This window comes from Anomaloglossus baeobatrachus, chromosome 11, assembly GCF_048569485.1.
Source record: "Anomaloglossus baeobatrachus isolate aAnoBae1 chromosome 11, aAnoBae1.hap1, whole genome shotgun sequence".
NCBI classification, from domain to species: Eukaryota; Metazoa; Chordata; class Amphibia; order Anura; family Aromobatidae; genus Anomaloglossus; species Anomaloglossus baeobatrachus.
The window spans coordinates 105,198,133-105,215,097 of record NC_134363.1 but is presented as its reverse complement, the minus strand read 5'-3'; the positions used below and the strand labels follow the sequence as shown (position 1 = coordinate 105,215,097).

Below are 16,965 nucleotides of genomic sequence, written 5' to 3'. Positions count from 1 at the left end.
GTAGCCTTTCTAAGAGTTATGTTAATGTTTACAATGGCTGTCACTGACATCCATCCATTAAAGGAGTTTTTGGTCAAGTTGTGTGTTTTCTTTATATGGGACTTTTTTGGGGTGGTGGTGTTGGGTCTCAGTAGTCTTAACTGTGTAATGTGTAATTAGTTTTTACATGTTGACATTGATCAATGTCCAAATTACCTGTATCCAGCCAGAATGTTCATTAATGTGGATTTTCCAGCACCGGATGGACCCATGATTCCTATAAGTTCTTGATTGCAGAACATGCCAGACAAGCATTTCAGGAGAGTCTTGTAACCTAAAAGTCAGTAAGAACAATGTTAGACAAGCAGCATTGCAATTTACTTCTTGTTAAAAATTCTCTTCATTCTAAAGACAGGGGACATTATTAATTTTATAGCCTACTGCTCGATACCTAGGTTATTTCCCACTGCTGCAATATATCACAGGTTACCAGTTTCCTCACCGGAGTGCAGCTTTTGCAAGTGTTTTGAGGTGTGCCGCCCCTGCAGCAGTCGGACGGCTCGGATCCAGGGGTTTTGCTGTGGCTCGAGGGTCCCCGGACCCAGGGCTCAGCAGCCACTCAAATAAGAGGGGGGGATATGTACAAGGGGACAGTTTGTGATGCCACCCGTGGTGTGCGGTAAGGGAGTACCGCCGCTGCCGATGGGAGTACCCGGGGTGGATGGAGCAGGGCAGCGAGATGGTGGTCTCTCCATGGGTAGGGAAGGCCCAAGGGCTCCGTAGGGATGGTGAATGGGATGGTGGAGGTGATTTGGGCAGGTCAGGACCCGGGGAGGCAAGTGTACTCACTCAGGTGGTGCAGTTGTTAGTGCCCCCAATAAGCAGACTCTGACACAGAAGTAAACCAAGTCTCTGGGTGCCGCTGCCACTCTGGGGAGCCCGTCCAGGTGTCCGTTCCCACTGGTATTGCTTAGTGGTCTGGAGCCATGCACAATTGTGTAGATGTTCCTGAGTGACCCTTCGGCCTGAAGCTGTCAAGGTCCCGCTCCCTATAGTGAAATAGTGGAGCTGTGCTCTCGATGGCTGACACTTGGGATTTCAGTGGGTTGCATAAGCTGGAAAGCCCTATCCCCCTCGTTGTGTTGATCCCTTCGATCTCTGAGCTCTTGGGGAAAGTTCATAAAGAGACTATCCTCCACAGGTGAATTATCAGGTTGCGTGAAGCTACTCCCTGATCTAGGGTCTTGTACCCTGCTGTGCTCAGTACTGGTCCGGTTACTAGACTTCTGGTGGTGACTGTTCTCCAAAACTAAGTCTGCTACACCTCTTCCAATACCCTGCTACCGGGTCTCCGACTCCTCTGGTCCCAGACCACCATCTGCGACCCAACCAAGGTCACACAGGGAGCTACAACTCCCTCAGCACCTCACTCTTTGAGGGCTACTCTAAACTGACTAAAATCCCTCCCACCAGTCTGCCTGACCCCTAGGCGGTTGGCCCTTTTCCAGCTAGACCTGGTGTGCCTAGCAGGGTGTGGTGTGAGGTGTGGTTAGGATTTGAGTGCTGATGGAAGCAATACCAGTAGTTAGGATCCCAGAACCATGGAGGGTGAGTTCTGCACCAAGAGAAAGGAGAGTGCAGTTCCCTGTGACACACTGATAAGAGTCAGGGGTGTCACACAAGCATTTTGCTTTCTCACTTGGAGGTGCTGCTTTGAAGCTGCTGTATCATTGGATCTCCCAAGGTTCAGTGCCCCTGTACTCCTCCGATGCTAGTGTGACGCCCTGGCCTATCAGGTCGTCACAAGGGTGCCGTGCAATCTGCCCTTCTGCATGGAAGTTGACTCGCCCACCCCAGGGCTATGGGACACCCGGTGCCGGGCCGGACTAGTCCGGGGGTAGTAAGTGGTGGCTGGACCCGACTCCGTACCCTGGTGGGGTCAATTAATATGGCTTCAGTGGGGTTGATTAAAGTTTGTATTTTCGTGATGCCACCTGTGGTTTGCGGCTATTAAGCCGCCGCTGCTGTATGAGGCCTCCGGGGCTGGTGGTATGGCAGCTCAGATGGTCCTGCTCCCCACAGGTGGAGAGGTGCCCCGGGGCAACAGTTGGTGCTCGTGGGAGTCTATGGTGTGATGTTGTGTGAATAATACGGTGCAGGGCCGACAGGCAGTGAAAGAAACAGGCACAAACAGTAGTCTCTTTACCTTCTCCTCTTTTACTTGGCAGCAGTTTAGTCCTGGGAGACCGTCACAGGTGGTAGAGGGCTCCGGCCGGCCTGGAAGTAACTGAGGTATCTTTTTGGCCAGATGAGTATGAGGCCTACTCCTGTTCTCTCTTTACTGTTATAGGACCCTGCTCTCTGGCTTAGCAATGGCCCTCTTGCTGCTGGGACCGGTGGTACGTCCCTCTCCCTGTGTGGTAGGCTGCTCAGGCCCTCTCTGGTGCTTCTCTGCTGGAGTCCACACCGGGCCCTGGTGATGCAGCTGTACCTTCGGGCTGTTTATGGGCCAGGTGCTTGCAGCCCTTCGGATTCGGCTACCAGGGAGTATTTTATGCCCTGGTGGCCACAGACTCCGATGTCCGAGTCTCTTCTGTGCCTCTCTGCTCTTCCTGCTTCACTGGGCCAAGCTATTCCAGCTCCAGGCCCCAGTCCGCAGGACAGCACTACTCTGCGTCTGCTTTCTCTACTTTCTCTCTACAGACGGACTACTAACTCCTCCCTCAGGTCAGACTTAAGGAATGCTCCCTGGAACTCCCGTTCAGAGCTCCCCCTGCTGGCCTGAGGGAGAAACTGCGTTGGATGTTGAACTTACTGGCCAATAGACCTCCCAATTACCTCCAGGCTTAGCATTAACCCTTTGGAGGGGCAATGCTGTTGTGGCGACCAGGTCCTGGGGCGCCACATACCCGCTCCTCCTTGGTTACGGGTCCTGTCCATTCGGTCTTGCTACCAACAGGTGTATCAAAATCCTGAGGAACACTCTGCACCACACCCACCAACCACCCATTGGGCAGCCTGAGGGGAATAGGGCCACCCAGATGGGGGGATGGAAGAGGGAGGGCAGAGATGTCAGTTGTACAGTTGTAGAGTTGAAGAGTGGAGGTGGAGCAGTGAGCAGCGGTGACAGGACAGATCACGCTGTAGAGCTGGGCTCCTGTACCCGTCCCAGGTGCCAGATGTTGGCCTGGCCAGAAGGAGCTGGAACCCTGGTCGCAGGGGGTAGTGACAGGGGGTACGGTGCTGCTACAGAGAGCAGGCCGGCTGCCTTGTGCTACAATCGGGCAGGGGCCAGGGCACGACGGGGTACGCGGACCCTAGGCTGGGAAGTAGCTTCACGCAGCCCAGTAATTTACCCGACGGGAATGGAATCTTCAGGAATCATTCCCCACCCGATCCAAAATCGGGGTACTAGCGCGACGAGAGGGATAGGACTTCCCACAACCGTCCAGAAAATCCCAAGCGTGAACCCTGAGAGCAGGCTCACCCTGCTAGCCACGCAGGTGAGCGGGACCCGAATCGCTTCATGTGAGAGGGATCCACAAGTAGGACACACAGTGCCAAGGAACAAGGCTTCAGACCAACCTGCAACACCAAAAGGGCACGTACCCAGCATACTTGCCCAAAGAGAGCAGGATACTCAAGAGTTTGGTTTACCTGATGTCAGCGTCAGTTACTTTGGACTGTGTGAGTACCCGATATCCCTGTTCACCCGACGGGTCCCCCACTCCATCCACCACCGGGTCCCAGGACATCACTTCCCCTGCCCACGGAGGGGTTAACATCTCGAGCTGCCACACACCATCGTCCCCGGGCTCCCCCACAAATGGCAGCGGTGGTCCCTCACATTACCACACACCGTGGGTGGCGGCACGAACATTATCCCATGCACCACCCAAAACAACAACATCCCTCCTTTTTATTTCCGAGGTAGCCGCGCGACCCCGCCTCGGATCCGGAGACCCCTCGAGCCACTGTGGATCAGGGTCCGAGGAGCCCATCAGCTTTCGCGGGGTCGGCACACTAGAGAGAGACGCTGCTTGCAGCATCAGAGAGCGATAATCTCAGGCCAGTGGCTCAACTAAGACATTGGTCAGAACTGTTACTCATCAGGAACACAACACCCCCAGGCCATAAGGAAACGGGAGATAATTTCTCCTGCAGGGAGAAGATGAGATTTTATGTAGATATCTGATTTACATAACTAAACTGCTACGTGTCGGATAAAACTTGGATCCATACAGAACTCATAACAGAACATTTTACATGTGGACATTCTTGACAAAATGCAATAAGAGGGAACAAAACATAATCCAATGGTCTGAGGAAAAATTAACACATTCCGATATACATATGGCAGAAAACCGTATGTAGTATTTTTTACACTGAGCGCCGCTTGAAATTAGCGTGTCTTAGGCCTCTTTCACACGTATGTGCCTCCGGTACGTGTTTGGCAGTTTTCACACATACCGGAGACATGTACACACGTAGTCCTAGGTATTCCTATGGTTTTGGACACATGTAAGTATTTGCGCACGGAACGTGTGTCTGTTCCGTACTTACAGTGCCTACAAGTAGTATTCAACCCCCTGCAGATTTAGCAGGTTTGATAAGATGCAAATAAGTTAGAGCCTGCAAACTTCAAACAAGAGCAGGATTTATTAACAGATGCATAAATCTTACAAACCAACACGTTATGTTGCTCAGTTAAATTTTAATAAATTTTCAACATAAAAGTGTGGGTCAATTATTATTCAACCCCTAGGTTTAATATTTTGTGGAATAGCCCTTGTTTGCAATTACAGCTAATAATCGTCTTTTATAAGACCTGATCAGGCCGGCACAGGTCTCTGGAGTTATCTTGGCCCACTCCTCCATGCAGATCTTCTCCAAGTTATCTAGGTTCTTTGGGTGTCTCATGTGGACTTTAATCTTGAGCTCCTTCCACAAGTTTTCAATTGGGTTAAGGTCAGGAGACTGACTAGGCCACTGCAACACCTTGATTTTTTCCCTCTTGAACCAGGCCTTGGTTTTCTTGGCTGTGTGCTTTAGGTCGTTGTCTTGTTGGAAGATGAAATGACGACCCATCTTAAGATCCTTGATGGAGGAGCGGAGGTTCTTGGCCAAAATCTCCAGGTAGGCCGTGCTATCCATCTTCCCATGGATGCGGACCAGATGGCCAGGCCCCTTGGCTGAGAAACAGCCCCACAGCATGATGCTGCCACCACCATGCTTGACTGTAGGGATGGTATTCTTAGGGTCGTATGCAGTGCCATCCAGTCTCCAAACGTCACGTGTGTGGTTGGCACCAAAGATCTCGATCTTGGTCTCATCAGACCAGAGAACCTTGAACCAGTCTGTCTCAGAGTCCTCCAAGTGATCATGAGTAAACTGTAGACGAGCCTTGACATGACGCTTTGAAAGTAAAGGTACCTTACGGGCTCGTCTGGAACGGAGACCATTGCGGTGGAGTACGTTACTTATGGTATTGACTGAAACCAATGTCCCCACTGCCATGAGATCTTCCCGGAGCTCCTTCCTTGTTGTCCTTGGGTTAGCCTTGACTCTTCGGACAAGCCTGGCCTTGGCACGGGTGGAAACTTTCAAAGGCTGTCCAGGCCGTGGAAGGCTAACAGTAGTTCCATAAGCCTTCCACTTCTGGATGATGCTCCCAACAGTGGAGACAGGTAGGCCCAACTCCTTGGAAAGGGTTTTGTACCCCTTGCCAGCCTTGTGACCCTCCACGATCTTGTCTCTGATGGCCTTGGAATGCTCCTTTGTCTTTCCCATGTTGACCAAGTATGAGTGCTGTTCACAAGTTTAGGGAGGGTCTTAATTAGTCAGAAAAAGCTGGAAAAAGAGATAATTAATCCAAACATGTGAAGCTCATTGTTCTTTGTGCCTGAAATACTTCTTAATACTTTAGGGGAACCAAACAGAATTCTTGTGGTTTGAGGGGTTGAATAATAAATGACCCTCTGAAAAAACTTTTCACAATTTAAAAAAAAAAAAAAAAAAAAAAAAAAGAAATAACATTCTTTTTTGCTGCAGTGCATTTCACACTTCCAGGCTGATCTACAGTCCAAATGTCACAATGCCAAGTTAATTCCGAATGTGTAAACCTGCTAAATCTGCAGGGGGTTGAAAACTACTTGTAGGCACTGTACATGTGTCCGTGTGTTTCTCAAGCCGACATGTTTGTTTTCTCTTCGGCATCACGGGTGTCACACAGAACGCAAATGTGTCACACGTAATGCAAATGGACCACACGGATGTGTTCCGTGTGACATGCACCGGAAAGAAGACATGTGTCTGTGAGAAAAAAAAAAAACATTACTCACCTTCTCCAGCCCTGTAGTCTCTGCCGCTGCTGTCACTTGCTGCCGACTGCCGCTCCTTATATTAATTGAATATTCACTTCCCTGCGGGCGGAAGCTGCAGCAGCGGGGAGTCGGCAGGACCGGAGACCGAAGATCAGCACCACGGACAGCGACGCCAGGGACAGGTGAGCAGAAAGTTCCCGTTTTCCGTGTGTTATCACGGCTAAAAGAAAAAGGTTTTGGTACCGTGTTAGCCAGTTGAAAAATGATTGATTGCTCACGGCTAACACACGAAGAACACACGTAACCCATAAAAGCGGCTCACGGAGGGCAAAACGCACCTCTGACACGTCCGTGAAAAACGTGCGTGGGTTTTCACGAACGTGTGAAAGAGGCCTTAGCGCTATCCATGCATCAGAAAATGTAACCATGAGATATCAGCCGGCAGAGATCTCATTATAGTAAATTTGCACTATGGGTGGTCTGCACCATTTTGTTAAGCCCAGTGCACTTTTAGAAAAGGGTCCAGGCCAGCACAAATTGGCAAAGCTTTACAAATTTGTTGTTTCCACACATTCCCTTGTGTCAAACTTTGCAACTTTTTGACACCAGAATACTGAGAGAGAGGCTCGTGCAGACGGCTGTAGATCAGAGAATGGGGTCGATTATGTAAATATCACTCAGAGTTTGATCACAGTGTCAGTATAGTGTGATCCAATTTGGGGAGATGGAGAATCGGAGATGAAGAGGGAGAAAAAATGTCTCTATCTTTTCCATTCTGTAAGTCTGCAGAAATCCGACCACACTCAGATGTTATCCGAGCGCAGTCCGATGTTTTCTATGGACTCACTGACTTGCATGGCCAGATAATTGGGTCTAAAGGCCCCGTTACACGCAGCGACATATCTAATGATATATCTCCGGGGTCACGGATTCCGTGACGCACATAAGGCATCATTAGCGACGTCATTGCGTGTGACAAGTACGAGCTGCCGTTAACGATGGAAAATACTCACTAAATCCTCCATCGTTGACTCGTCGTTCATTTTCATAAAATCGTTGATTCTTGAGGACGCAGGTTGTTCGTCATTCCTGAGGCAGCACACATCGCTACGTGTGACACCTCGGGAACGACAAACTACAGCTTACCTGCGGCAGCCGGCAATGAGGAAGGAAGGAGGTGAACGGGATGTTCCGGCCGCTCATCTCCGCCCCTCCGCTTCTATTGGGCGGCCGCTTAGTGACGCCGCTGTGACGCCGCACAAACCGCCCCCCTTACAAAGGAGGCGGTTCGCCGGCCACAGCGACGTCACTAGGCAGGTAAGTCTGTGTGACGGCTCCTAACTATATTGTGCGCCACGAGAAGCGATTTTCCCATGACGCACAAATGACGGGGGCAGATACGTTCGCTAGCGATATCGCTGCGTGCAAAGCCCCCTTTACTCGGACATGCCGCAATTTTTTTCAACGGAACGACTCTGTCCACAGGAAAAAATGGACACGTGTCAGGCCCCTTAGATGGTTGATTGCTCTCAGTGAGTGAAACAAAATTATAATGTTGTAATTGTGATACCTTTTAATGGCTAACTAAAATAAAATAAATTGTTACAGACCAAGATGTTATAGGTCTTATAGACTAACATTGGTCTGAGTGTGATCCAATGTTTTCTCCGATGTCCCTCAGACCACAAATATGGCCTTGTGTACCTGACAAGATAATAATTCTCCCTTACACCCTATGTCCTGCTTGTTATACTTTTTGCCCACAGCCACCACTAGGGGGCACAGTCCATGCAGATTCATGCAGTTTACCATTGTGATCAATTCTACCTGTATGTAAGCATTATCCGTGAACACCACCTAACGACCCGCAGGCAGTTTCAGATTATCATGTAGCTGTGTCTTTGTTAATGTAAGACGAGAGTTAGACCTTTATGTCTGAAAACAAAGCTCTATAAAATGTCTTATAAATCTATTTCACTGTATACAATTTTGGATCTAAAATTACTGAATTTCTTTTTATTACTTTTCTTATATTTTTGTAACTTAATACTGTTTTTCTTGTGATATGATCATTTGTATGTTTTTGTGGTGCCCCTGAGGCTTCAGTCGCCACAGAGGTACTGCACCTCTGCCAGAGGTGTGGTATCCCATCCCTGGGTACGGAGGAGATCATCCCCTGGTATGCACACAAAACACGCAAAATACCTCAGTTAGCAGCTCTCCACCGGGTCAAGGTTAGGGCTTGGTTCCATTAATGCTCTGTTTAGCCACCACACTGCTGGTGATGGTTCCTCCCTCCTGCTAATCTGGTAGGGCCCGGGGGTGGAGTCTAGTGAGCTGGGGAGATGGCAAGCAGTTAGTAGGAGCAGTGGAGGACTGAAAACCTGTGGTCTAGAGCTGGTGCAGCTCGGCCCGGGCACAAGACAGAAGGGGCCCTAGAGACCACGGAAAGTGCGCCATACTCCCATGGTCTCGTTCCACATACAACCTTGGAGTGGAATGTTTTCCCCACAGATCGGGGACTGGTCCCTAGGCTAGAGGAGAAGAACCTACGTACTCCGCTAGTAAAACCAGGGGCTGAGGACCATTTAGTACCAAAGCCAACTACGCACATGAATCCGCTGGAAGGTGACCACATAGGGCCAAGGGATAGAGCTTCAAGCCACCCCAACACGGCCCGCGGACACCGGCTCAAGTCACTGTGTGCGTACGCGTGACACAGGCGGGAGAGAAGTCAATGCAGGAAGACGACCTACTACTACCCCCCAGCTGCCCTGGGGCCCAGCTCTGCATGTGGAGAGCTTCACCGTCTCAGCTGCGTCACAATCTGCCCCAGAGGCCCCCACCCCACAGCGGCAGCACCTAACTTGCCGCATACCACAGGTGGCGTCACGAACTACCATCCCCATCATCATCCTTGCTTTAACTGACACCGCCGGGGTCACGGAATCAGGCCTTGCCGCCACCACAGCGTCCCAGCAATGGATCCACAGCCCGGTAACGAGTAACCCCCAGGCCCCGGTGCGGGCGTGTCATTTATTATTTCTCTCTGTCCTATCTTTCTTTAGTAATTACCTTCTTCATTGACCCTTTCACTTACCTCTTTTCCTCCAACGTGGTCCTTCTCTTACTGAGTAAGATAGATCCTTGAACTCAATATCCACAGATGACCGTTTTGGAAGATGGCAGAAGCGTCTTGCATCCGTAATGTGGTTTTCTACTTTTTTCAGGTGAGTGGCAAGTAGAGTTGTGTCCGGTAGGTGCAGGCAGGTGTCATCCTCGGTTGCATTTGGGTCCTGAGCTGCTGAAGGTACCTTCTCTGCCATATGTAAGATGGATGGCTTTCCAGTGGATCCCCACTACTTCAGTCCTAAATTCATTACAGCAAATACAGTGATTTTTACATAAAGTAACAATGCCCTGCATCCACACTGTAAATCTCACAGTAGACCTCGGTCGGTGCAGTATAATCATCAGTTTCCAGATACTCTACATCATTGAGAAGTCTCGCTTATTAATTTTTGATGGTAAAGTACTTAGCACTGTTACGAAGACCTGTGCATAAATTATCAGTATTTACACTAGCATCCAGCTTATGTTAGTATGTATGTATTGTCTAGTGTTAGGACAAAGAGTAAAAAAAACACAAAAAGTCTTAAGTTGCCCAAATCATAGCCATGAATTGTGTATGAAGACAAAAACAACCCTTTCATGGAAATACTGAGTCCTGACCTAGGCCTGGTGGAGGAGAAGTGATAAAAGTGACACCCAAGTCCTACCTGATAGAACTTACCTTTTACATTCTTTTTTGGAGAGTTTAGCCTTGTTGATGATGGAGTTATTTCTTAGGGTAAAGGGCTGGCAGAGAGGTCTTCTCTGCATATTACAGTGAAGACACACATCAATTATTGATTGTTAGTGGATGTGCAGGGTAAAAAAAATCTATTTTTGACTTGTTAATCCCGCAGAGCTGTTTTTATGTCAGAGAAGTCAGGAACAACTAGAACAGCTCTATTAATTCATTTTTCATCCTATCTTGGACCTGTGTAAGTATTTATGACTATCTCATTTTTTATTTTCTTATTTTGTACGTTCAGGACCACCAGAGATCAATAAGCATAACATTTTCACTGTGTGTCAGGTCAGACACCATGTCATGACTATACCATTTTTGTGGGCCGCAAAACACAGATCCGTGTGTCCACAATTTCGTCCTTGTGACAACCGCATCCGTTCCAGGTTTCCGCAATGAAAGGTCCGTTTATCATTCATATGGCTTACATTTTTTGCTGACCGCAAAAAAACAGAAGGAGGGAAGTGCCATAAATTTAACCAGGGTCCCAGAGGCAAAACAAGTGATTCCGTGTGGATTCTGTTTTTTTGCAAACCCATTGACTTCTGTTGGTCCACGGTCCGCAATTTGTGGGGAGAGAATAGGACATGTTCCAAAAAAAAAAGGATCGGACACATGGGCAAGGATGACACGGAAGCACTTCATTGTGCCATCCGTTGTTACACAGAACACATAGGCATGGTATAGTAATTTGATTCGCAAAAAAAACGGAACGGACCAGGAGAAACGTTACAGTTGTGTGAATGAACCCTTATAGTGGTTCTATATGTGTGTTTTTTAATAGCCTGTGTTCACATTCGCTGTACTGGATTTTTTTGTCATTGACTTTCAGTGTGGAATTTGCTCCAACAATTCTGCAACATTAAATGTGTCCATAAAAGCATAAGGCCTCTCTATGATATAATAATTTTTAATTATGGTTTTCGTGAGCACAGTGGATCTATAGCTATATTGAAGTGCCCTTCATTAGGGTTAGCATATTAAAGTCATGAATCAATATTAAAACCCAGCAATCAAAGGGCGATGCATTGCCATGACTAGTTACACTTCCGCTGGATGTGATGAGACAATGAATGAGAAGCCACTGACAGTCATACTGTTCCCTTGTGTAGAGATGAGTGGACCCATGGATGTTCAGATTCGTCAGGTTCAGCCGAACTTTAATTAAAAGTTTAGTTCGGTATCCGGACTTGACCCAATCTTGACCCTGAACCCCACATAAGTCAATAGGGACCCGAACTTTGGTGTTCTAAAATGGTTGTAGTAAGGGGAGTGCAAAAGAAAGTAAAATTACCCTCTAAACAAATCTGGATAGGGAATAAATAAAAAAAAAAAAAAGACATGGGGTCCCCCCTATTTTTGATAATCAGCGCAGGTAAAGCACACAGCTGGTTGGGGTTGGGTATCATAAATAGAGGGGACCCCACGCCGTTTTTTCTAATTATTTATAAATAAATAAATAATTTAAATAAATGGCGTGGAGTCCCCCTACGTTTGATAACCAGCCAAGGAATAGCAGACTGCTGGGGGCTGGTATTATCAGGCTGAGAATGGTTATTTGGCCCTCCCCAGCCAAAAATAGCAGCCTGCAGCTACCACAGAAGTGGCTCTGGTGCTTTTCCCAGCTCTTTCCGATTGCCCTGGTTCAGTGGTAATCGGAGTAATATTTTTGGGGTTGATGTCAGCTGTGAATTAACTGCTGGCAAAAAGCCCAGAGGTTAGTAATGGAGTGGCGTCTATCAGACACCCCATTACTAACACAGTACGTGTACAGTTCCAAATACACACACACTGGAAAAAGATAGTTTATTTTTATAAAGACTCCTCCCACACTTCCTCGTTCACCAATTTCTTAAATTCAAAAAATCCTTGAAGTTCCGACATAATCCAATGGTGTAATATCCCCCAACATCCATCAAATCCAATTGAGTCTCGTTCTGAGAACAAAGCTCCATAGGTCTCTTGCGGTCAGCAGCAGGTACGGAATTTCTCACGCTTGTGAGAAATTATGTGCCTGTAGCTGACTGGGAGTGATCTATGGAATCTTGTTCTCACAATAAGGCTCCATGGGATTCAATGTCTTGGGACATTACACCATTGGATAACGTCGGAATTTCGAAGATTTTTTAAAATTAATATTGGTGAACAAGGGAGTGTGGGGAAGTCTTTATTAAAATAAAGATTTTTTTCAAGTGTGTGTGTGTGTTTAACTGTACACTTACCGGTTTGTAATGGGGTGTCTGATAGACACCTTTTCATTCCTAACCTACGGGTTTTATGCCAGCTGTCAATTCTCAGCTAAGATTAACACCAAAAATGTTACCCCAATTGCCACTGGACCAGGGCAATCGGGATGAGCTGGGCAAAGCTCCAGAATTGGCACAGCTAATGGATGCACCAATTCAGGGGTGGCTACAGGCTGCTATTTTAAGGCTGGGAAGAACCAAATAACCATGGGCCTTCCCAGTCTGATAATACCAGCCCCCAGTTGTCTGTTTTACCATGACTGCTTATCAAAAATAGAGGGAGAACCCACACCATTTTTAAAAAAATTATTTGTTTATAAATACTTTTTTTTTTAAAAATGGAGTGGGATAGCCTCTATTTTTGATAATCAGCCAAGGAAAAGCTGAGGCTGCAGCCCGCAGCTCTCTGCTTTACCTTGGCTGATTATCAAAAAACAGGGGAACCCCACATCATTTCTTTTCTTATTTTGTTCCCAGTATCATCCAGGCATCTTTCCCATGCCAAAAGCTTGTTGACAGGCTGCACTGCAGCTTTTCAATAAACTTCGCTGCAGCCTTTCAAACAAACTTCGCTGCAGCCTTTCAACAAAATTTATTCAGCATCCGCACTCCGACATGGATTTCCGTGAGAAATTCGTGTTCAAGTTCGAGCCACAGATGCTAGGTGTTCGGTACGAACCCTGAACTTTACCGCTCATGTTCGCTCATCCCTAGTCATGTAGTTTCAATACAGTAGAGATCAAGTCTTGGATTTGTTACTTATTCGGTATGCTATAATACGCAGGAATATACGAAGTATATACAAAATTAAGTTAGGGGGTTTAAGTAGAATAAAAAACAATAAATCTTTCTTGGTTTCAGATGATTCTGATATTAGAGCCAATAACACACTTTCAGCACAAATTAAGGCCTCTGCCACACTCACGAGAAAATCACGCACGTGCCGAGAGACACGTATTTCCCCTGCATGTTGCGTGCAGGTAAGTACGTGTCTCTGGTACGTGTGGGCCACGTGTGTTCTACGTGTGCTATCCGTGATAGCACACGTAGAACCGGTAATTTACATACTCACCTGGTCCTTCCTGCTGTCCGCGCTGCTGTCTGTGGTGCTGATCTTCGGCTCCAGCCCTCCCGTCTCCCCGCTGCTGCTGCTGCTGCCAGGCAGTGAAGTGAATATTAAATGAGAATAATGAGCGGCGGTCGGCAGCAAGAGGCAGCAGCGGCAGAGACAGGAGGGCTGGAGAAGGTGAGTTAATGTTTTGTTTTTTTTCACTGACACGTGTGTTTTCTCCGGCGCGTGTCACACGGGACCGCATCCACACTACACCCGTGTGGTACGTGTCCGGCCCGTGTGATACCCGTGCTGCCGGAGAAAACACTGACATGTCAGCGCTTTGAAAAACGTACACACGTACAAACGCACACGGACACACGTTCCGTGTGGTTTTACGTGTGTGTGCCTGTTACAATAGGGTAGCATTGCTGAACGTGTCTCCGTGCCGCCGGTACGTGTAAAAAATGACAAACACGTGCCAGCGGCACGGATGTGTGTCGCAGGCCTAAGGGGAACCTGTCAGCTAATTCATGGTTGGAGCAATGGGCAGCATAGTTCAGACACTCCATTATTGTAGACATGCATGTTTTACTCTGACACACTGGCGACATACTAAAATACACCATTTGGGGATGAGGTAACTAGGATGATTAGTCACAGATATGGCTTTCCTGAGGCCGGTCTCTGATTCATGCTGCTTGTGGATCAGGCTGCATGATTCAGCTGACAGGTTCCTTTAAAAAGCTCAGAACAAAAAGTGCTTCTGTTGGGACATGTTCTCATTATTCATTATCCAACTTTTATTTCCTATGATATCACCATTTATTAGGCCATCATCATTTATATCAAAACCATCATCACCAGATCACTGTTATATCGGTGCGCGGAGGAAAATGTTTTCAGTGGTAAGAAATAAATTGGGTGGCAAACATCCGAGACGTCTCATATCGGACATTTGCTATCTGGTACTGTCCGTCTTGGCATTACAGTAATCATTTGTAATATATGTTTTAAAAGCCTGAATCCATCATCCCTGGGTAACCAGCTTGTCATTAATGTCTATGGCCAGCCTAGATAACTAAACTTTTCACTTGGTCTCAATACTTTGTAATTGAGATAAACATGTTATGAAAATATCTCAATTTCCCAGAATAGAGTATCACACATTCATATATAATAAAAATACATTAAAGAAAATAACAGAAATACAATTCATTATTACATATGATACATAAATCCGTATTTTCAGTCTAAGAACATCAAAACTGTTTTTTTCTTCAACAATGCATAAAGACACCAGTTGTTCAGGGGTTAAATATTATGATCCCGGAATCCCCAGGATTTCTTATCATAATGTGAGTCTACGTTCTATATTTTGTTATGTGCTATATTAACACGTTTTCCTATTTTCGGTGATTGCGCTGTAGCTTTTCCTCTATATTCCTGCAGATTAGCTTGTTTGCATTCATTTGCACCATCTCTCTATCTCCAGCTTTTGATTCTTGGCCTCCACTGAATGCACAGCACACCTCCCCCAGGTCCCACCCAGGATATATGTTCTGCATGGCAGAGAGAAAAAGAAGCAGATCCTGGTTATATTCAGACCATGTCTATCCCATATGGCTTCACCCAAGACCCTGCACTCTTAATGATGGCAATCCCCCCTCCCCTCCTCTCTCATCCTCAGCAGCAGCCCTCACAATGTCCCACTATGCAGAAACAGACAAGAATGGCTGATCGCAATAACAAAAGGGTCTCACCTTCAGATTTGGGGGGAGGTCAGCGAGTCCCCTGTATCTTTCTTCTCCAGCTGCAGAGTTGGCACCCACCCTGTGGGAATTAGGGGGATGGGAAGAATGAAGACACAAAATAGCATGCAGAAAGCAGCTGGAAGCCATAACCGTGCATAGCCCTTTGCCCACCCATATTTATTAAAGGAGAATTCAGAGGTGTCCCACTGATTGTTTTTGCTGATGCTGATCTTCAGACCTCAGACATACTCTGTAGGATGGTCCTGATGCAGATCCATCATCTGGCAGGCAGCATAGAGGCTGGACTTGTACACAGCCCTTCTTAAAGATATAGTACACCTTTACAAGCAAGTGTTATGCTCACTAAAGTATATGAATAGGAAAAGTGATGGCTGCAGAAGATTTAAGCATTAAACAAAGTGTATTAATGTGAGATGTGCGTGTACATACGTAAACCACGCCTGCCATTATGGTCATAAAATTAACTTTTGGCATTAAATGTTGGTGAGGAATGCACATGTTGCGTTTTTCTGTTCCATTTTATGTATGGAATAAGTGATCCATCCTATCATGTATGAGATGGAATCAGAGGGCTCCATTGATTATTATGGGATCCATCAGAGTTTTGGTTTTTTTAGTTATTTAAAAGATTTTAGAGCTAAAATCTAATAAGGCAGCGCTGAAAAAGGGTTCTAAGTTAAATTTTATTATCCTTGTTCTAGAGGTAGGAATATCACCAATTAAAATTGAATACAAGCTTGCACATATAACACACAAAGTGAACATAAAATAAAAAGTGGCACAAAATACGCAGCAGCCAGAGGCTAATCTATAGTGTCAAAATGCCCAAGGCCGGCGGCAGACACAATCGTGCTAATAGATTTTAAGCTGATGAACAGTTGCTCAATGAGGGTGTACTAACTTAGTACCAGTCCGAAGTATCACAATATTATGGGGATAAAAATCCACAAAGACAAATGCCAGTCCACAGGCAGAAATCCTTAGAGAAGGGCTAAGATAAAACCCGTAGGTTTCACACAGTCCAGGAGCCCTTTGATAAGTTTAAATTGCCCGCGTTTCTAGTGTGAATAACCAGCGGGAGTGCAGCAAGACACCGGCTCATTAATATGCCCAAATGAGGGTTACCTGATGTCTGTGTCGGGCAAGAAGGCTCAGTGCGCTGCGGTTCCTGCGTGATGCTCCTTCCTCCTAACTGACCAGGGTTACTTCAGTGTGGGTTTCCCCAGCACGCACTCCTCAGGTCTGGAGAAGCAGAGCCAGCAGAGCACTGTTAGGTGCTCGGTTCCAAAGTGGGATAAACTTAATAGATGTGAGGCTCTTCAGGTGGTGGTTCAGGCGTCCACCCTTTGAGCGGCTTACACGCTCCTCAATCAGAAAATGAACTGACAGTTTAGGTCTACACCATAAATGGTGAGCTGAGCAGAATCCGACGCGCATTTCGGGGGCGTTACCGGTCCCCTTCCTCAAGGAGCATCACGCAGGAACCGCAGCGCACGGAGCTGGTTATTCACATTAGAAACGCGGGCAATTTAAACTTATCAAAGGGCTCCTGGACTGTGTGGAACCTACGGGTTTTATCTTAAGCCCTTCTCTAAGGATTTCTGCCTGTGGACTGGCATTTGTCTTTGTGGATTTTTATCCCCATATTATTGTGATACTTCGGACTGGTACTAAGTTAGTACACCCTCATTGAGCAATTGTTCATCAGCTTAAAATCTATTAGCACAATTGTGTCTGC

At 46.8% G+C, this 16,965-nt stretch overlaps 1 protein-coding gene across 3 annotated transcripts in view; it reads right to left on the bottom strand.

The window, feature by feature from the left end:
• Nucleotides 1–15,504, bottom strand: part of ABCG4 (ATP binding cassette subfamily G member 4) — a 181,169-nt gene extending 165,665 nt beyond the window's left edge. For 2 of the 3 annotated variants that reach the window (XM_075328292.1, XM_075328293.1), the window contains exons 1-3: nt 15,216–15,504; nt 9,403–9,672; nt 196–313 (exon numbers count right to left, since the gene is read on the bottom strand). In XM_075328292.1, the coding sequence (XP_075184407.1) occupies nt 196–313; nt 9,403–9,628 (344 nt within the window). In that variant the 5' untranslated portion in view covers nt 9,629–9,672; nt 15,216–15,504. The remainder of the gene's footprint in view (nt 1–195; nt 314–9,402; nt 9,673–15,215) is intronic. The other variant, XM_075328294.1, reaches the window with a different exon arrangement.
• Between the last annotated feature and the right edge of the window lie 1,461 nt (nt 15,505–16,965).